At 40.1% G+C, this 22,131-nt stretch overlaps 1 protein-coding gene across 1 annotated transcript in view; it reads left to right on the forward strand.

Annotated features, from left to right (window-relative positions):
• Positions 1 to 22,131, forward strand: part of Ints8 (integrator complex subunit 8) — a 51,673-nt gene that overhangs the window by 18,896 nt on the left and 10,646 nt on the right. The window contains exons 11-21 of the mRNA XM_031366619.1: positions 2,687 to 2,757; positions 3,890 to 4,065; positions 5,542 to 5,675; positions 9,259 to 9,369; positions 10,994 to 11,195; positions 12,736 to 12,857; positions 15,446 to 15,630; positions 17,313 to 17,346; positions 18,603 to 18,659; positions 18,755 to 18,816; positions 20,646 to 20,764. Of these exons, the coding sequence (XP_031222479.1) occupies positions 2,687 to 2,757; positions 3,890 to 4,065; positions 5,542 to 5,675; positions 9,259 to 9,369; positions 10,994 to 11,195; positions 12,736 to 12,857; positions 15,446 to 15,630; positions 17,313 to 17,346; positions 18,603 to 18,659; positions 18,755 to 18,816; positions 20,646 to 20,764 (1,273 nt within the window). The remainder of the gene's footprint in view (positions 1 to 2,686; positions 2,758 to 3,889; positions 4,066 to 5,541; positions 5,676 to 9,258; positions 9,370 to 10,993; positions 11,196 to 12,735; positions 12,858 to 15,445; positions 15,631 to 17,312; positions 17,347 to 18,602; positions 18,660 to 18,754; positions 18,817 to 20,645; positions 20,765 to 22,131) is intronic.

The raw sequence follows: 22,131 nt of genomic DNA on the forward strand, positions 1-22,131 counted from the left end.
CCTCCCACCCTGCCTCTTCTCCTCTTTCCCTCCCACCCTGCCTCTTCTCCTCCTCCCTCTTCACCTCTCTTTCCTCCTCAACTTCTTCCTGTTTTGTTTTGTTCAGTTTTTTGGCCTGAATTTTGCTGTGTAGCCCAGGCCTCAGCTTTGTTGTTCTTGTGCCTGGCCTCCCAGTGTTGAGATAAGCAGGAGCTGTCGTGTTGTATTCTGCTCTTCACACAGCCTTTTCTCCTTTGCGTCCTTGTTTCTTCAGCACTCTTTGCTTGCATTCTCTTTGCTCTTTCACTGACTGCTCTGTTCTACTGCAGTTAGGGCTGCACCCTAATGTTCTGCCTTTTTTTGTTTTGTTTTTTTTTCAGAGAAAAATGGTTTTACCTATTTATTAAGGCAGTTCTGCTGTGTAGACCAGGCTGTCCTCAAATCTACAGAGATCCACTTGTCTCTGCCTCCCAAATGATGAGACTAAATGCTTAGACTACCATACTTGCCTAAGATTTGTTTATTTTCTGTATGTGTTTATGTGTCTGCCTGAGTTTATATGCATCACGTGTGTATATAAATACAGAGGCCAGAAGCCATCAGATCCTCTGGAATTACAAGGAGCTGTATGCCATTTGTAGCAGGTGCTGGGCAGTGAACCCAGAGCTTCTGCAAGAGCAGTAAGTGCTCTTAACTGCTGAACTGTCTTTCCAGCCCCCAAGGGTTTTTTTGTATAGCTGTTTGTTTTGTTTTGTTTTGAGACAGAGTTACTACATAGCTGTCCTAGAACAATCTATGTAGCTAGGCTGGCCCTGAACCCACAGATAACTGCCTACCTCTGCCTCTCAAGTGTTGGGGTTAAAGGCATGCACCCTCAACACTTTGCTTCAGCTCCCATGTCTTAATTTTTAAAAATTAAAAATGTTTTATTATGTTTATGTGTATATTTGTTTGTTGTATTGTGTGTGTGTGCACATGCGATTACACACATGTAGAAGTATGAGGACAACTTGTGGGTGTTGGAACTCAAATATGCTTTTCCAAGCTCCCTTACCTATTGTGCCATCTCGATAGACCTAAAAAGTGAATAAAAGATTCACTTTTGCCGGGCGGTGGTGACGCACGCCTTGAATCCCAGCACTTGGGAGTCAGAGGTAGGTGGATTTCTGAGTTCGAGGCCAGCCTGGTCTACAGAGTGAGTTCCAGGACAGCCAGGACTACACAGAGAAACCCTTGTCTCGAAAAACCAAAAAAAAAAAAAAAAAGGTTCACTTTTATTTATTTCAATGTTCAAGTGAGCATATGCACATGTGTACCTCTGTATGAACTCAGAGGCCAGAAGGGGGTGTTAAGTCACCCTCTGCCTAGGCTTTTGAGTCAAAGTCTCATTGCTGATCCTTGAGCTTGCTTGTGTTTTTTTCCACTTTGCCGTCCGGAATCCAGCGGGGCCCAGGAATCCTCCTATCTGCTCTCTTGGAGCTGGGTTCCATCCATCTCCAGGGACAGTGAACTTGTTAAGTGCATGCTGGAATCTGACTTCTGATTTAGGATCCTTAGAGTTACTGCTGAGTGGTTTGTCAGCTGTCAGATTTTGTTTCCTTTTGAGATACAGGCTGACTGCTTAGCCTAGACTGGTGTCAGACTTGGTATCTTACCTCAGTCTGACAAGTGCTGAGATCACAGACACGTGGCACCTTGCCTGGCTTTACACGTTTTTTAGTATGGACTTGATGTATTGATTATAGGCATGATGAACTTTCTACGTTTTATATCCAGCATCATTGCTGATCTCTTAAAAGTTTTTCTTATTGGACTGAAGATGTAGCTTATTTGGTAGGATGCTTAGCTAGCCTGCACAAAAGCCCTGGGTTCACTCCCATCAACATACTGGCTGTGGTAACACAAGTCTGTAATTCCAGTACTGAAATTCTTCAGGAGAATGAGAAGTTCAAGGTCATCGTCAGCTATATGAAAATTAGAGGCTGCTTGGAATAGATGGGACCCTGTTTCAACGGAAAAAAAAGACAACCAAAATAAAACATTATAACATTATTTCTCAGTGTAGTAATCTGTCATAGGTATTTGGATTTCTTCCTTTTTGAGGGTGCTTAGCAGTATTTTTTTTCTTATATGTTAGAATTCTTGAAACTTAGTAGAAGGCAGATCCTAGATAGTAACGTAAAGCACCAAGTTGTTATTCTTTACTACACATGCCTGAATTTATGAGTTGGTCCCACTTCCTTTATTTAATGAATTCTTATCTTGGACTTTTGTTTTAAATTACTTAATCAAATCAGCAGTTAGTGATTGAAACATAAAAGTTCAGTTATTTGGAGGAGTGGAGAGACAGCTCAGTAGTTAAGAGCATTGGCTGTTCTTCTAGAGAATCAGGTCAATTCCCAGCACCCAATGTCTGCTTAGCCATCCATAACTCCAGTTCCAGGGAACTGTCCAGTGCCACATTCAGGCATCTGCAGACATCGGCACATACATGTGCACAAGTAGACATCCAGGCTGAACATCCATACTCATTATACACACACACACACACACACACACACACACACACACACACGCACATGCACACACACACACACACACACACACACACACGCACACACAGACACCAAACATGAGTTGTTTATTTCGAAATCTCAACATTTCAAGCTGAGATGCATATTCAAATGAAAATTATTCAAATTCCTAGGTATGTTCAAGATCAATAAACATAGAAAAAGCTTCAGATTCTTTGAAAGGAAACATGGCTGCTTTTCTAAAGTAAGTACCTTTTTTGTTTAAACTTAGAACTTAGTTTCATGAGGAAAATATTTTTTCTTTTTTTAGATATTTTGCTTTTTAAATTTTATGTGTCTATGTGTGTGTTCATGCCTGTCTCTATGAGAGCGCATTCAAGGGTGTCTGTGGAGGTCAGTGGACAAAGGATTCTGTTCTTGTATCATGTAGGCTCTGGGGATTCAACTTAGTTTGGCAGCAAATGCTGTAACCCTCTTGAGCTATATGGCCTTCCTGCACCTCCTGGCCCACACCCCAAGCCAGCTTTTACTTTTTGCGATAGAGTTTTGGTATGAATATCTAGTTATCTTGAAACTTATAATCCTGTGACTTCAGAGTCCTGACTGCTGGGATTAAAGTGTGTGTCACCATCAAGGCATGATGCTGGAGATCAAATCCAGGACTTGCTGGGCAAGCACTCTGCTCATAGACTACACGCACAGCATTTATTTCTTTGACACCAGGCCTCACCACATAACTCCAGTTGGCCCTGAACTATCAATTCTCCTTACTCTGTTTCCCAAATGCTGGGATTACAGGTATACACCACCATGCCCAGCTTGAAAAGTATCTTTTATTAGTTGTGTTTATAGTTTAATACTGTCTCTATATAGCTAATTAGTAAGTTTCATTTGAAAAATCAACCAGTTGAAATTTGTCTAGTAATATCTATAAGGTTAAATACTCAAAAAAGATGTGTGTGTGTGTGTGTGTGTGTGTGTGTGTGTGTGTGTGTGTGTGTGTGTTTGTACATGCTTGTACCCACAGAGGCTGGAAGAGGGTGTTGGATCCTCTGGAGATGGAGTTACAGGCGATTGTGATCTGCCTGTCATGGGTGTTGGGAACCAAACTCAGGTCCTTTAAAAGACCAGCAAGCACTCAGAATCACCAGCCACATAGTCAGTCGCCTTCTAGACTCTTTGATTTTTAGTTTACTATAGCACTGACATTGTAATTTAAACTACAACCAGAAAAATGTAAATGTATTTTAAAATACTGTTATAATTTATGAAATGATAGCTTTAAATGTGGCTTATGACTAATAATTGGTTGATATGAATATTTTTCCCAAATAAAAACATATACTCTTGTTTTATAATATTTCTTACTGTTCTAGGAATGTGTGTCTGGGGTTGGAAGATCTGCAGTATGTCTTCATGATTTCTTCACATGAGCTTTTCATTACATTGTTGAAAGATGAAGAACGAAAGCTACTTGTTGATCAAATGAGGAAGAGATCCCCGAGAGTAAATCTGTGCATTAAACCTGTGACTTCATTTTATGATATCCCAGGTTAGCCCTATTCTGCTAGCTTATATTTTGTCCCTCTTCAAGTTAATACTAAGATATACATAAAGCTTTCTTTGCATTTTAGTTAGTATTTATGTGGATAATTAATAGAAATGTAATCTATCTGCTGTGTTTAGACTTCTGTGTAAGAAGTTCTTGGTTCTCAGGTGAGCTAGAGGCAGATGGATATTCAGGAATAGTTCATTAGAGGGTTTAGCTAGGAAATAGACCCAGGTAACATTGCTCATATGTTCTTGAGGGTAAAAATATGAATGGAGAGGATATTCATATGGAATTGTGGGACCAAGAGGAATTGCAATGGTCAGCCAATATGGTTGTGCTACTAATCGCTAACTAAGCATTTAACTTTGAGAACATTGTCATTTTTATCTTATTTGATGTTTCTCCTGTTTGTGACCTTACTATCTGAATACAAAATGCAGTTCTATTATTAGTAAGATATGTTAGCCTTAAAACCACACAGGTTTGTGAGTCACTTGCTTGGTCTTCAGTATCTGAGTGTTCAGTATAAAGAACAATATTAACCTACAAAACTGCTAAGTATGTGTGTGTTAGTGAATGTTGATAATCTGAGCCAAAATTAGGAATTTTTTTATGGTCATTTTGGTTGGGGGGGGATGGGAAACCTTACTTTTTTAAAATTGTATATATATTACTTTATGTATATAAGTAGCTGTCTTCAGACACTTATAACTAGCTGTCTTTAGATGCACCAGAAGAGGGCATCAGATCCCATTTCAGATGACTGTGAGCCACCATGTGGTTGCTGGGAATTGAACTCAGGACCCCTAGAAGTACAGTCAGTGCTGAGCCATCTCTCCAGCCTCCCTTCTTCTTTCTCTTTCCCCCTATAAAACACATATCTGGGATGACAAGATGCCACCTGCCAACAAGCCTGATGATCTGAATTTAGTTTCTGGATCCTACCTGGTAGCAGGAGAGAAACAGCTCTTACAGGATGTCTGACTTCCACATGTGAGGACATACAGACACACACAAACACACACACAATGTAAAAAATGGATTAAAAGCACCCTCACATAGTTTATTATTGCTAATAAAGATTTATTGCATATACACTTTTTTTATATATGTTTACAAGGGAGACTTGTTTATATTAATTCTTTCCATATTCTTTCTGCAAATTCTTTCTGTGGGCTAGTTAATTTGACTGTTATATTTTTACTCTACTTTGTGTGTGTGTGTGTGTGTGTGTGTGTGTGTGTGTGTGTGTATTCACTTTACTAAGTGCACATATGGTGTGTAGGTTTTCTGGTTTTCTGTGTGGAAATAAAGTTAGTATATAGTTTGAGTTACATAAAACAATTCTATTTTCAAAATGTTTTCTGCTTTTAACTTAAGACACTTCACATATACTATTTCTCTTAGTTGTATCATACTTAAAAAAATTTGACGTTTGAATCTAATCATTAGCTGAAATAGAGCTCTCTTCCTTAGCCTCAGCAAGTGTCAACATTGGCCAGTTGGAGCATCAGCTTATATTGTCAGTGGATCCCTGGCGGATTAGACAGATTTTAATTGAATTACATGGTATGACTTCAGAGCGACAGTTTTGGACTGTGTCAAATAAGGTGAGAAACTGTTAAGAATACATTTCTTTGTTTTATACTATAATCTAGGAGAAACCGTAGTCTCTTTTTTTTTCTTTTTAAATAATAAGGACTCCTTTAATAGCTTAAGACTTTCACATGTCCACAATTGTACCTTTACCATTGACTGTGGAAAGAACAAAGGAAAACATAAAAAAACAATACCCAGTAATGTGTTCAGAGTTTGTGTTCCACTTGTTGTCAGGACACCTCCAAGCATTTGAAGCACAGCTGCAAATATAGGTAAAATGTATATTATTTATCCTATCTTACCTAACAGGGCTCAAGGCTTTTGTTCTTTTCTGTTTTGTTTCTGGTTCTGAGAAATGAGCCAGAGGCTTCACTCACTCAGGGCAAGTAGTAAGAGCACTGAGCTACACCTCCAACCTTAGTAGGTTATTTTTGCATATTATTGCCTTTGAGAATTTCTTCCACTCCTCCAACTCTTCTGAGACCTCTATCCAAAACTTTTTCCCAACTTCAAGTCTTTAATTTTACTTTTTCTTCCTATAGCTTCTAGAACCAGTTAATACTGCCCATATTTACGTGGATATGAGACAGTGCTGGAGGATAGGCCTTTAGCAGCCTTCAGCTACCAGCAGTCCCTCCGCTAGGTGTGGGGTGCGTGACGCGTTCCCAGTGCATTCTGAATTTTGATCCCTTTTTTTTTTTTGGTTTTTCGAGACAGGGCTTCTCTGTGTAGTCCTGGCTGTCCTGGAACTAACTCTGTAGACCAGGCTGGCCTCGAACTCAAATCCGCCTGCCTCTGCCTCCCAAGTGCTGGGATTAAAGGCGTGCGCCACTACCACCCAGCTGAATTTTGATCTCTTGTGAAGTGTATTTTGCTTTCTGCCAGACATAGTGGCTCACGCCTTTACTCCAGCACTCAGGAGGCAGGGGCAGTGGGATTTCTTGAGTTCAAGGGCAGTTTGGTCTACAGAGCAAGGTCAGGGACTTCAGGTTCAGGTTCCACAGTGAAACTGTCTGGAGAGGCCCCCTCTACCCCACTCCAACAGTTACTTTCATTCAGGAAAGGTTGTTGTTGTTATTTTTTTTAAAGATTTATTTATTTTATGTCTGTGAGTACTCTCTATGCACACCAGAAGAGGGAATCAAATTCTATTTTACATGGTTATGAGCCACAATGTAACGGTTGTTGGGAATTGAACTCAGGATCTCTGGAAGAACAGCCAGTATCTTCACCATTTCTTCATTCCCTCATACAGGAAACATTTAACAGAAAAAAAAAAGTCTTTTTTTTTTTTTAATTTATTTTATTTATTTTATGTGTATGAGTACACTGTAGCTGTACAGATGGCCGTGAGCTATCATGTGTGTGACTGCTGGGAATTGAACTCAGGACCTCTGCTGGCCCCGCTTGCTCTGGCGTAATTCACTGTAGCTGTCTTCAGACACACCAGAAGAGGGCGTCAGATCTCATAACCGATGGTTGTGAGCCACCATGTGGTTGCTGGGATCCAAACTCAGGACCTTTAGAAGAGTGGTCAGTGCTCTTACCCATTGAGCCATCTCGCCAGCCCCCCCAAAAAAAAGTCTTATAAAGAAGTTTCAGTAAGTTGATTCTAAAATGTAACCATTAGATTTCAAGACAATATTAAAAAATGAAACCTTGGCTATCCTAGAACTCACTCTGTAGATCAGGCTGGCCTCGGGCATACAGAGATCAGCCTGCCTCTGCTTCCCAAGGGTCATGAGCCATCATCACCCAGTATAAAGATAACTGTATTTTTAAGAAAAAAGATTTATTTATTTCATTTATCTGAGTACACTGTAGCTGTCCTCAGACACACCAGAAGAGGGCATTGGATCCCATTTCAGATGGTTGTGAGCTACCATGTGGTTCCTGGGAATTTAACTCAGGACCTCTGGAAAAGCAGTCAGCGCTCTTAACCTCTGAGCCATCTCTCCAGCCCCTAAAGATAACTTTTTTTTAAAAAAAGATTTATTTTATTTTATTTTATGTGTATGAGTACACTGCAGCTGTACAGATGGCCATGAGCTATCATGTGTGTGCCTGCTGGGAATTGAACTCAGGACCTTTCTGGCCCCGCTCGCTCTGCTTGCTCCAGCATAAATCACTGGTGCTGTCTTCAGATGCACCAGATGAGGGCATCCTATCTCATTATGGGTGGTTGTGAGCCACCATGTGGTTGCTGGGATCCGAACTCAGGACCTTCGAAAGAGCAGCCAGTGCTCTTACCCGCTGAGCCATCTCACCAGCCCTAAAGATAACTTTTAAAGTAGCAATTCAAGCTAAAAACAAAGGTGCATACCTTTAATCCCAGCATTCAAGAAGCTCGGTTAAGAGAATCCAGAGTTGGAGGCCAACCTAGGTTACATACTGAGACCCTGTCTCAAAATATAGTAAAAATTAAAATACTTATAAAACACTATTAGTGGGTTGTTGTTTGTAGGATAAGAGGCAGTAACCATAGGAGAAACTTCAAATAATATGGCAGTGTTTCTTCTTATTTTGGTTGTGAGCCTAGCTACCAGTCACCTTTTTTTTTTTTTTTTTTTTTTTTTTTTTTTTTTGAGACAGGATTTCTTCTGTGTAGCCCTGGCTATCCTGGAACTTGCTATGTAGACCAGGCTGGCCTTGAGCTCAGTGATCTGCCTCCTCAGTGCTGGGATTAAAGGCGTGCACCACTACCACCAGGCTGAGTCTAACCTTTAACAGCTGAACCATCTAGGCAGCCTTTTGGCAATATTTCTGACTGTATTTTTCCCTCTGGTGACACTGTTTAGGAAAAGCCTGAAATTTATTTATATTTTATAAGGCTTAAATACACAATGTTGTTAAATATTAAGATTTCTCCTGGTATTTATGGTATGTTTATTGGCATTAATTTTAAGGGGAAAATATAGTGTAATAATTAAGAGACAAATTGGCACTGCCTTCCAATTTCTGTATTTAAAGGCTGTATATATTTCCATCTGTCCCTTCTGTGCGCCTGCCTCAGTTTTATCATTTGTAAACTGAGGACCAGTAGTACCTATCTCATAGTATTGTTGTGAGAATTACCTGAGGTATCTCAAGTTCTTTGTTTCTGTGGACTCTTTGCCATCTGTGTGTCACAGTGTCATGGTGGCTTTGTGCATGCTTAGTGTGTGCTGCGCCACTGTTGGTCCTGTGCATTGACTGTGCATCATCCTTTAGAAACTTTAGTCCGGCCAGGCAGTGGTGGCCTTTAATCCCAGCACTTGGGAGGCAGAGACAGGCGGATTTCTGAGTTTGAGGCCAGCCTGGTCTACAGAGTGAGTTCCAGGACAGCCAGGGCTACACAGAGAAACCCTGTCTCGAAAAAACCAAAAGGAAAAAAAAGAAAAAGAAAAAAGAAACTTTAGTTCACTAGTGAGCTTTACAGTGAAATGTTTACTTTCATTAACATTTCATTGCTATTTTCCCTCTGTTTGAAAATTATGTGCTTTTTAGTACTTTTTAAAAAAATGCAAAGATCATTGAGAAATTCTCACCTGGATTTGCTTTTCTCTCTATGTGTACCTATGAATTTATTCATTTATTTATTCATTTATTTTTTAGTGGGAAGTGCCTTCTGTATATAGTAGTGTTATCCTAGGAATTAAGGACAATTTAACAAGAGATTTGGTTTACATTCTCATGGCCAAAGGTTTACACTGCAGTACTGTTAAGGTGAGTCAAATGTGAATGAGACATCTGTTCAGACCTTCTTCAAATGCTGGGGAGATTGCTTAGTGGGTAAAGTGCTTGGTATGTGGGACCTGAGTCCAGATCTCATAACTAAAGTCAGATGTGATAGAAGGGGCCTGGAGAGACAAAAGAAGCTCCAGCATTCTTGGGCCAGCCAGCTCGGTGTACATAAGACAGATAAAGAGATCTTGTCTTACAAAGGTTGATGAAGGTCAACCTGAAGTTGTTACATACTTACTATGGCACATCCACTGCAACACAAATGTACACACACCTCATACTTCCCTAGTCAGAACAGAAAGTCCTGTTTGCTAATTATGAAAAGGATTTTTATTTTTATTTATGTATCTGTCTGTAGGCGTGTGTATAATGTGTATAGATGCTGAGGCACCCTGAATTTAGAGTTAACAGAAGGTTGGGAGCTACCAGACCTGATTGCTTTGAGTAGCACTTGGGTCCTCATTGAGAAGTGTAAGTGCTCTACGCACTCTCCACCCCTTGTTTCCTGGTGTTAATGTACTGGGTGTGATCCTGCAGCAGAGCACTGTCAGGGCCTAGAGTGATGCGAGAAATATGGATACTAACAGGTACAAACAGGGGAGGTAGCAAGTCAGAAAGATGGCTCATCACTTAAGAGCACTTGCTGCTCTTATAGACGATCTAGGTTTGGTTTCCAGTACCCATTGGTGGCTTACAAACATTCTAACTTCAGTTCCATGGGTTCTAGTGACCAATTTATGGACACACCTAGTGCACATATGTACAAACAAAACACTCATGCACAAAAAATAATAAAATCTCTTGGAGGAGATGGTGCATGTTTTTAATTCCAGCACTTAGAAAGCAGGTCTCTTGAATTTGAGGCAGGCCTGGTCCAGTGAGTTCCGGGGCAGCCAGGGCTACACGGAAAAATTGTCTTGAAAACATGCTCCAAAAAAGTCCTTATGAAAAAAGTATTGGGGGTGATGGATGGTATATGCCTTTAATCCTAGCACTTAGGAGGACTGATCTCTGAGTTTGAAGCTATCCTTGTGTGCATAGGAAGTTCTGGACAGACATGGCTGCATCGTGGGGTCCTATCTAAGAAACAAATAAGTAAAACGACTAGCAGAACACTGGGTTGTAGCCCCTATTCCAGTAAGATAACTGAGAAAACCTTTTATTGTGATTAGGGAGGTCAGACTGTTAGAATGAGAATGAGGGCTGATGGGTGGCTGGATAGTGGTTTACAGTGTGTGGGTAGGAAAGGATGTGGATTTGTTGGGTATATTAGTTACTTATATAGTGGTATGCAAAGAGTGTGGAATGTGAAACCTTTTTCAGGGTCAAATTCTGAGTATCTTGGGTGGTTATAGTTCTTGTCATAAAATTTCATACTTGTATATAAGTGTTACTGTATAATTTCTGTCAGACTTGTTTAGTAATTCATGTAGTTACAGCTATTTATTGTAATAAATCAACAGTAAAGAAAAAGACAATTTAGTCTCATCCCCCTAGGTACAGTGATAACTATTTCAATTGTAGCTTCCTTTTTCCCAGTGCCTGTAAAGATAGAGAATGCTTTAGTTCCAGAGGACTGACTCTGCGTATCATCTTTCCTTTATAGGACTTTCCCCATTCCAAACAGCTGTTTACAGCTTGCTTGGAGTTGGTAACGGAGTTCTCACCGAAACTCCGTCAGGTTATGCTGAATGAGATGCTACTTTTAGATATCCACACTCATGAAGCTGGAATGGGGCAGTCAGGAGAGAGACCCCCTTCTGACCTTATCAGTAGGGTTCGAGGATATTTGGAAATGAGGCTTCCAGGTAAGACTGGTTAACAAATCCAAGTGCAAAATTTACTTAGTTGTAGGGTGTGTGTTGGGTAGGGGTCTGTTTTCTTTACCTCTATAGAAATTTTCTATCCTGGAACAATTTGGGTTTAGAAGTGAATTGAGAACATTGGTAACGGAGAAACTTTCTTCCTTGGGGTTTCCATAATGACTATGCAAACTGGGTGATTTAAAGTGTGAAATCAGTGTGACTCAGAGCCATGCTCCTGAAGACATAGGAGACGGTTTAGCTGCTTCTTCCTAGTTTCTAGTTGCTCCTGGTATTCTTGGGATTACATGGCCGTGACTGAGTCTCTCTAGTCTCTGCCCTTGTATTCATGTGGCTTTCTCTTAGAAGGAGAACATTGATTGCATTTGAGGTCCTCCTAAACCAGGATGAGCTCAGCTCACTGGTTACATATGTAGAAATCTTATTTCCTCTAGGATTTCATTCACAAGTTTCTAAGGCAGGGGTTTGGGGTTGGGGTGAAATGAGTTTTTGCTGGACCACTCAACACGTTGTAGAAACTATATGTTGTAATTTTATTTATTTTCTAAGACATAGGATAGTCTTGCTGTGTTGGCCATGCTGGCTTCAAGTGATTTTTTTCTGCCTTAGTCCCTGAAGTATTTGGGCCTACAAGTATGTGCCACTCTGCCTGTCCTACAGTTGGACCTCTTTCTGCCTCTCAGTCTTTCATGCAGGATTCCAGATATGAATCATCAAAGCTTGGTCTTGATTGCAGTTTTATGATATCCTGTAATGAAGCTCCAGTTGGTGGTACATGGTTGTAGTTCCAGCACCCAGGAGGCAGAAGCAGGTGAATCTCTAAGAGTTCAAGGCTCTCAGTGCCACTAAAAGAGTTAGAGTTGGTAGGCTGCTGTCTCTGTGGGTCAAGGTGTGAGAGTAAAAAGAAACAAAGCAAAAGTCTGTCTAGTGTGTGCACATGTACAGGGATGCCCTTGCAGATTCGGTGAGAGAACCTGTCTCAAATAAAACAGAACAAAAGGTTGAGAGGGGCTGGTGAGATGGCTCAGCAGTTGAGCACTAGCCACTCTCACAGAGGGTCTGGGGTCAGTTCCTAGCACTCACATGGTGACAGCAGCCATTACTAACTCTAGTTCCAGGAGCTCCAATGGCCTCTTGTAGCCTCAGGCCCCAGATTCAGTGTCTTAGCGTTGTGACTAAGGATGTGTTATATTCTTACTTCTAAAGTATGTTACAATCTGATTACTGCTTTGAGCTACAAACACTGACAACATGCTTCGGTATATTTATTTAAAAGGAAACTGGTTAAAACAAGCTTTGGTGACTTTTTTCCATACTACTTTTATATTTTAAATTATTCCTTGTACATTTATTTATTCATTCATTAACTTATTCATAGGTATGATCTTTTGTAGCCTACACTTTGCACTTGCCTGTAGCCTAAGGTGACCTTGAACTTCTGTTCTTCTTGCCTCCCTGAATGTTATGATTAAGACCTTTTGTTCCCAAGCTTTGCTTCTCAACTGTTTCTTTCCTTGCTTTTTAGATATTCCTCTTCGTCAAGTTGTAGCTGAAGAGTGTGTTGCTTTTATGTTAAACTGGAGGGAAAATGAGTATCTCACTCTGCAAGTTTCTGCATTTTTATTTCAGAGTAATCCATATGTAAAGGTAATTAATGTTTTATATTATTAGTACTCTATTAATGTACCCATTTCATTAGTTCCTACCACTCTGAAATTTGTCCGATTTCTGTAGTATCTTTTCAGTTAAGGTACGCACTTGTCACTTGGTAGTGAGGTACATGGTTTTGTGCTGGGAATGTAGCTTAGTTTCAAAAGCTCTAGTGTGTATGAGAACAAGATAATCCCAGCACCCTTTGTTTTTGTGACAGTGTCTTAGTGTATAAACCTGGCTGTCCTGAAACTCAATGATTTTTCTACCTCAGGTTCCCAACAAGTGCTGAGGTTGATGTGTATGCAGTTTCTGCTACCTCCTCTTCCCTTTCTTTTTAAAATAGGAATTGTTTATTGTTTATTAAGAAAGAAAAGCATTCCTGAGAGTATGGCTGGGCTAGTAGGCTGAGGGTAAAGCCTGTGTGATCTTTTAACACAATACATAATCGTATAACCAAAGGGAAAATTTTTAGCAGATGACTAAAATAGCCTCTTTTGAAATAATACCAAACCACTTAGTCCCCTCCTTGGATCAGAAAGGGAGATATTGTAGTATAATGGCAACAGCACAGGATTCACTGACACTCTTGAGTATACAGTTAATGAAAAGGAACAGTTAGTGCCCGTAGTATTGATCTCGTAGGATAACAACTCGGGTGGGTTTTGTTTTGTTTTGCTTTGTTTTTGTGTTTCAATTTTATTATACATGTATGTGTGTTTTGCTTGCATGCATGTCTGTGCCCTTCTTACATGTCTGGTGTTCTCAAAGGCCAGAAGAGGACATTGGATCCCCTACACTTGAGTTGCAGAAGGTTATGAGCAACTATGTGGGTGTTGGGAATTCATCTTGGATCCTCTGGAAGAGCAGTCAGTGCTCTTAAACCATCTCTCCAGCCTCACACTTGAGACTGTCAGTCTGACCTACAAGGCCTTTAAGGTGTGAGTGCTTTGACAGGAGCATGTCCTGCTAAACTCCTCTGCTGACCTCACAGTGCTCCCATGATGCTTTTCTGCTTCTGTGCTCTGTATATGCTGTCTATTCTCCATGCGGGAATGGCCCTCCACTGGCTTATGTGTTTTCATATTTTCTTTTTTTTCTAGATGAATGAATCACTTTCTCTTGTTGCTAGCTTGTACTCAGCCTGATTTTGTCATAGTGTTAACATTGTTTATGCTGTGTGGTGTCTGTTTTCCTTGTGATGTAGTAAGCTCCTAAAAGCATTTAATTTTGTATTCTGTGCTGTATGTTATCTAGCACAGGTGCTCAAGGTGGTGTATAGCCTCTCCTAAATGCTGGATTTTACACATAATCACTACTCCAAGATCTCACCTTTAATTAAATTTACCTGTTTAATAAATTCAGTGACCTTCAAGTAGCACATGATCCATGGTGTGATAGTTACTTCTGTGCTGCTGTATAACTCAGAATCAGAAGCAAAAACTACAGTGTATTTATGGAGTATCAGATTTTTTTTTTTTTTTTTTTTTTTTTTTTTTTTTTTTTTAGTTTTTTGAAACAGGGTTTCTCTGTGTAGCCCTGGCTGATCTGGAACTCACTCTGTAGACTAGACTGGTCTCGAACTCAGAAATCCGCCTGCCTTTGCCTCCCAAGTGCTGGGATTAAAGGCATGCACCACCGCCGCCTGTTTTTTTTGTTTTGTTTTGTTTTTCATTTTTTTCGAGACAGGGTTTCTCTGTGTAACCCTGACTGTCCTGGAACTTACTCTGGAGACCAGGCTGGCCTCGAACTCAGAAATCTGCTTGCCTCTGCCTCCCAAGTGCTGGGATTAAAGGCGTGCTCCAACACTGCCTGGCTAGAAAATTTTTATAACAAAAAAATACAGGAAAACAACAGTTTTTGTTTGTCACAATTCTGCTTCTTCTCCAAAAGAAGCGACCTAAAATAGTAGAGACTCCATTAAAGAACTTTTTTTAAATTCAGGTTCAGTTTTGTGGGCACTGGCATTTCTTGATGGGAGTGAAGAGCCTCTTGTATCTGCCATGCCAAACTCCCTAGATAGCTGGCTGAAGAGTGTCCAGGGGACTCTTCTATCTTTACCTCTTGTCTTGCAGTAAGAATGCTGAAATTACAGATGCGTCACACCCAGCTGTTGGTTTCTATTTGTTTTAAACATGGGCTTTATAGTTGTCAGGTTCAGTTAGGCTTGCATGGCAAGTACTTCGACGCGCTGGGCCATCCTGTTGGCCCTGAATTTGATTTACACTTGTATTCTCCCCTCTTTGTGGCCCATCTTTTCTCTTTTTGCTTTCAGTTCTATTCTTTATTCCAAAGTTGGTCCTGCATCTTGGGGCCTTAAGTCAACTTTAGATCATCCACCTTCTGTAATCTTAGTTTTATCTTGACTGAGGCTAGTGCGGTGATTCAGCATGTAAAGGTGCTGTCCACCAAGTCTGACAACCTGAATTAGAGCCTGTGGGAGCCTATGGTGGAAGGAGAGTTCTCAAACATTATATTGAATACTGAATGGAAGTGTGATCTGTCTTCCCTCCATTGTGCCCTTATTATAAGACTGTCATGTGAATTAGATTCTCTTATCTATAGTTTTGTTTTTCACATTACAGCTTGGACAGCTTTTAGCAGCCACCTGCAAAGAACTTCCAGGCCCTAAAGAGAGCAGACGGACTGCTAAAGACCTTTGGGAAGTTGTTGTTCAGATCTGCAGCGTGTCTAACCAGCACAAACGAGGAAATGATGGCAGAGTTAGTTTAATAAAGCAGAGGGAATCCACATTAGGCATAATGTATCGGTATGTTTCTCTCAGTGCTATTTTTGCATTTGCATTAGTTTACAGTGCCCGTACTTTTCCCAGAACATCTTTATCCTATAGGTTTGTAAAGATAGATAATCTTAGACTTTAGTGTAGCTCAGTGGGAAAGTATTACCTACTGTTCACAAGACTCTGGGTTCATTTCTGCATGCCACACATAAAAAACTCAAAAGTATAATCTTAAGAATTCTGGAGATGGGTGTAGTAGCACACACTTTTAATCCCATCACTTGGGAAGTAGAGGCAGGAAGATCTCTTTGAGTTCAAGCCAATCTGGTCCACACAGAGTTCCAGGACAGCCACAGCTACAGAGTAAGACCCTTTTTCAAAAACCAAAAAGAGGGGGAAAAAATTGTGTTGATGAAATGGCTCAGGGGATAAAGGCATTTATCACCAAGTCTCACATCTCAAGTTCAGCCCTACTCACATGCTAGAAGAAAGGAAACAATTCTTGCAAGTTGTCTCCTGATCACGAAACATAGGTGTATGTATGTGCAATGAGTAAACGTAATCAGAAGAATTCTTGGGTCCTCTGCTTGTGTTCCCCTCTGCCTGACCACTCCTCGAAATACCTTTTTGTTTAAGAAGATTGTCTACCATCAATGTAATTAATTATTAATTAATTGCTCTGTTGGGAAGGAGGTTTGTTGCATGTACGTGAGGTTAGAGGACAACTAAACAAGTTGATGCTCTCCTGTTTTCTCAAGTATGTTCCAAGGAGCCAGTTTGGGTCCCTATGTTTGTCAGCAAGTGCCTTGATCCACTGAGCCAATTTAGCAGCCCAGAGATTTAATTTAGTCACTGAATTCAAAGTCTACAATTAGATAGAACTGAAGAATTTACTTGATTAAAATAGAGAAGAAAGCCGGGCGGGGGTGGCGCACACCTATAGTCCCAGCACTTGGGAGGCAGAGGCAGGTAGATTTCTGAGTTCGAGGCCAGCCTGGTCTGCAGAGTGAGTTCCAGGACAGCCAGGGCTACTCAGAGAAACCCTGTCTCGAAACAAACAAACAAACAAAAAATAGAGAAGAAATGCTATTAGCTTATTATACCAATGGGCATGACATACTTTTCCCTTTTTGTTATTTTCTCAAAACAATTTCTATGAAGCCCTAGCTATGCTGGAATTTGCTATAGACCAGGCTGGCCTTGAACTCAGTGAAAGAAAACACAAGAACATTTAGAAAGTATGTGTGCCCACAAGTGTGTCCTGTCGATTTCAGAGACAAGTGTTTTCTATTTTCTTTCCTTTTTTTTTTTTCATTTTTCAAGAGAGAATCCATATAGCCCTAACTGTTCTGGAACTCATTCTGTAAACCAGACTGGCCTATAACTCAGAGATCCACTTGTCTCAGCCTCCCAAGTATTTTTTTTTCCTTCTCTCTCTTTTTTTTTTTCTTTCTTTTTTCAGTTTTTCGAGACAGGGTTTCTCTGTGTAGCCCTGGCTGTCCTGGAACTCACTCTGTAGACCAAGCTGGCCTCGAACCCAGAAGTCTGCCTGCCTCTGTCTCCCAAGTGCTGGGATTAAAGGCCTATACCACCCCACCTAGCTAGATATACTTTTCATAACTAGAATTAAGAGAGAGGAGTAAGGCATATTATTACTATTCTTTATCTTATTTTAATGTTTGATATTAAGTATATAAACTTTTTTCTTGTAGGAGTGAACTACTTTCTTTTATCAAAAAATTACGGGTAAGTTTTTTTATGTGATTACTGAATTTTAGGAATGACTGGAGATTTCAATTGCTGGTTTAATCACAAACAAAATGTGTTTATAGTGATCTTTATTGATCATGGTATAATCTGAATCAAGAGATGAATTTTGTACTTGTTGGTTTAATGAATATAGTGAGGTCTTTTTAAACTAAGAATGTCTTTGGCTAAGTAAGTATGGTGGTGAACAGTTCTGCACACTTGTAGTACAAGCCCTTAGAGAGAGCTGAGATAGGATTTCAAATTTGAGGTCAGCCTGGGGTATGTAAGGAAATTGTGTGTCAAAAAAATATACAAAAATAAAATCACAACCTTCCCAACCCCCTACCCCCAACATATAAGTCTCCCTTAAATGTGTGAGGCTCTGGCTTACTTCTTAATTGATACCAACGTCATGTTTTCTTATTAGTCAATACCTAGGTTTCGTTTTTTTAAATATTACTTTAAATGAATACATAGGTCAATTCTTTGGAGGTAGCTGTAAGTCCTGGTTGGAAAGATAACAAAAGTTACATAAAGGAAGATGCTGGGGATATACTCAGTGGCTGAACATTTACTTGGGCTGATGGGTAGGAGGTTGGGAGGTGTAGCTCAATTTCCTAGCATTGCTCCCCCAAAAACATGGGAAAGAAAAGAATAGAGGAAAAAAAACCCTGATATAGTAGTGATTATAAGCTAGGGTATAAATGCGATGATTTAAGTGTATATTATGTGCTATAATTTTATTGTGAAACTGAAAATAAAATTTAGTGTGCCTCCTCTCGAGATGCCAAATTCTCAAAACATAGAAGTCTCTTGTAAGAAAATACTTGGCACTGAAGCCAGGCAGTGGTGGTTCACGTCTTTAATCCAAGCACTCGGGAGGCAGAAGCAGGCAGACCTCTGAGTTTGAGGTCAGCCTCGTCTTACAGAGTGAGTTCCAGAACAGCCAGGGCTATACAGAGAACCCTGTCTCGAAAAACTGAAAATATAGAGAGAAGAAAGAAAAAATACTGGGAATTGGGCACTGGTGGTTCAAGCCTTTAGGGAGGCTGAGACAAGTAGATCGCTTGAGTTATAGGCCAGCCTGGTTTACAGAATGAGTTCCAGAACAGCCAGGGCTACATGGATTCTCTCTTGAAAAATGAAGAAGAAAAAAGGAAAGAAGTAGAAAACACTTGTTGTCTCTGAAATCGACAGGACACACTTGTGGGCACACATACTTTCTAAATGTTCTTGTGTTTTCTTTCTCATAGGAACCACTGGTTTTGACTATTATTTTATCACTCTTTGTAAAGCTTCACAATGTTCGGGTCAGTATCTTGTAATTTCGTTTAAAAATTATAGGAAAGAAATTTCCTTAAATCATACTGCTTAAAAATAAAAAGCACATTTTTCTTTCTAAAAGGAGGACATTGTGAACGATATCACAGCTGAGCACATTTCTATCTGGCCATCTTCCATTCCTAAGTAAGTAGTAGTATATAATAAATCTATTTAGAAATTGTCCTATTTGGTATCAATACTCTGGGATAAGTAAAGGCTACAAGTGTGTAGGATTCTATAGACATCTTGGTGTTTCTTTGCTATAGTTGTTATCTTCTTAGCAATTACAAAACTGCTTTGTTTTAGAATTCCCTGCAAATCTCTTGTAGTGCTGTGATTTTTATCAGGACCCAAAACCTTTTAGTTGTCATGGGACCAACCCATCCATTCACCTTCCTTCCTTTACACGGGGTCTCTTTGTAGTCTAGGCTGGTCTTGAACTCTCAGCCCTCCTGTCTCAGTCTCCCAAGAATAGGGATACAGGGGTATAGTATCATGCCAATTCTATGGCCCAGAGTTTCTCTTTCCAGTTTGTGTCATCTTTCCTAAGTTTATTGCGTACTTGAAGCACAGGTCTCAACCGTAGTTTATCAGTCTTAGGGATATCTTTGAAGAAGAGAAGGTTTGAGTGCACAGGTAAAAAGTAAATACCATTAATAATACAAATACAAATAATATAAATAATACGGTACAGTAAATACAAATAATGTGTTTCTGGCTCACAGCAGGTCTGGTGATGTGTGGGACCTGGGAGAAAAGAGCTGATAAATGAGGCGGACTAAAGTTTCATGCAATAGCCAGCTTTATTAAGGGCATCAGACAATTTAAACTTTGAAGGTTAACAAGAGTCTTATGAATAAACTATCTAGTCCCAAGGGCAAGCTTCCTTAGTCTAGCAGGTCCCAAGTAGCAAAAGTATGTTTTTCCATAGAGTCATATAAACAAATAGCAGTAGCCTGTTGTAATGAATGGTCTGAAATAAACTCACTCTTGTCTACTCGAAGAAGCATAGAATCATAATCCAAGAACAATTCTGTTTTTGAAGAAACTGAGATCATAAGACTCTTGTCTTGGTTTCTTGAACCATTCTCACAAATGCTCAGAAATCTCTAGACTTAGACCATGTTCTGACAGTAGTGCATGACTATAATCCCAGAATTCAGCAAGCTGAGGCAGGAGGATCATTAAGTTGAGGCAAACAAACAAAAAAAAAAAGAAAAGGAAAAAAAAAAACAACACTCTTCCCCACCCCCAGCCCCCAATACAAAATAAGAAGTGAGGGAGAAAAGTAGAAAAAAAAAGTAGTAATTGCATGTTTGAAAACAGCATCTCAGTTTAACTGCTTTAGCTGTTAATAATAGCAATAGTTCCTTCCTCATCATACTGGATACAGTTATGGGTCGTGATAAAATCTAAACCCTTAGGCCAACAGATGCTTTGTCACATTCCCTTGGAAATGGCCTTGACATGAGCATGTGCTTCTGAATGGAGGACTGAGTTCTCTTTCACTAAGCTTTTGGTTTCTAGGAAAGAGTAGCCATCAGCTTTTTTCTTGGGTGCTGGCATGGCTTCTCTGATTTAGTAACTGCAGGCTTCCACATTGACCCCAGGCCAAAGCATTTGGCCTGTTCCCCTCCTGCTTTGTATGCATTGCTGTACAAAGCACTGAAGTGGTAGATTTGCCACTCCTAACTTGTACCTCATCAGGGCCATGGAATCCGGGGCTTTTGTGAGAAGTCCTGGGTAGATAGGAGATACTGGTAGCATAGGAGTCCTGGTAGTATTTGAGCCCTGGATACTTTTGTGGCTTCTGGAAAACAGAACTTTGTTGTTGCTCTAAGTAATAGCAGAGGTGAAGACTGTATTGAACTGTGGCTGTTGAGACTTTGGTTGTGTCTTATTTTTTTTAATAAATGCACATATGACATTTGAAACAGACTTTAAAAATACCATTGCATAATATTTCCCTTCAGCCTCCAGTCTGTGGATTTTGATGCTGTAGCAGTCACTGTGAAAGAGATAGTTCGATATGCACTCAGTATAAATCCAAACAACCACGCTTGGCTCATTATTCAAGCGGATATTTATTTTGGTAAGTGAGGTGTCAGTTGCTTTATTGTGAGAGCTGAAGTTTGCTTTGTTACTCTTTTCAGATTCGACCATTTTTCTTGATAAATTCAGAGAATAAACTGGATTGTTTCATTTATTCTCTTTGGATTAAATGGTTTAACTTTATGATGCCTTTTTTTATTTTATTTATTCTTTATGAACTTACCGTCATGCACCCAATCCCGTTCATCTCCCCTTCCCTCCATATTTGCCCTCTGCCCTTGCAAATACCCCTCAAAAGAAAATAAAAAAATAAAAATTATTCAAAAAAATTTTTTAAATTCTTTAAAATTGTTTACTTTACCTTTTATTTATGTGTGTGTGTTTATATGCGTGCACACATGATGCCTAGGAGGTCAGAAGGGGGCATAGATCCTCTGAGTTAGGGACATTGTGAGCCCTCTGACATGGGATCTCTGGAAGAGTAACAGAGCAGTCTTAATCGCTAGTGAAGCCCCTCCCTTTAAATAGTGGGTATTGGGGGCTGGTGAAATGGCTCAGCGGGGAAGAGCGCCGACTGCTCTTCAGAAAGTTATGAGTTCAATTCCCAGCAACCACATGGTGGCTCACAACCACCTGTAATGAGATCTGATGCCCTCTTCTGGTGTATCTGAAGACAGCAAAAGTGTACCTACATATAATAAATAAATAAATCTTTAAAAAAAAATAGTGGGTATTTGGGGGTTTTCTGGGGTTAAGTATGTATGTACATACATATATGTGCATACGTGTGTGTGTGTGTGTGTGTGTGTGTGTGTGTGTGTGTGTACACAGAGAGAGAGACAGATATTTTTAAGAACTTTTTAAAAATTTTATTTTATATATATGAGACACTGTAGCTGTCCTCAGACACTCCAGAAGAGGGCATCAGATCCTATTACAGATGGTTGTGAGCCACCATGTGGTTGCTGAGAATTGAACTCAGGACCTCTGGATGAGCAGTCTCTCTCCAAGAGAGAGTTTTATTTTACTACTTTGTGTGTTTATGTGACTGTATATACCGCATGTATCGGAGTACTTTTGGGGGGCAGAGGTGTTAATTTTTTTGGATCCTGTGGAGCTGAAGTTAAAAGGGGTTGTGAGTCACCTGATTTAGATGTTGGGAATTGAAATTAGGTCTTCTGGAAGAGCAGTGTGTACTCTTAACCATCGGCCCATCATTTCCCCAGCTCTAGTAATATGAGTGAGGCTTGTTTGTAAAATTGCTCTTTAAAAATTCTAGCCTGGGCTGGGCAGTGGTGGCCCATGCCTTTAATCCCCAGCACTTGGGAGGCAGGCGGATTTCTGAGTTTGAGGCCAGCCTGGTCTATGGAGTGAGTTCCAGGACAGCTAGGGCTACACAGAGAAACC

The sequence above is a fragment of the Mastomys coucha genome, unplaced genomic scaffold, assembly GCF_008632895.1.
Source record: "Mastomys coucha isolate ucsf_1 unplaced genomic scaffold, UCSF_Mcou_1 pScaffold14, whole genome shotgun sequence".
Classification (NCBI taxonomy): Eukaryota; Metazoa; Chordata; class Mammalia; order Rodentia; family Muridae; genus Mastomys; species Mastomys coucha.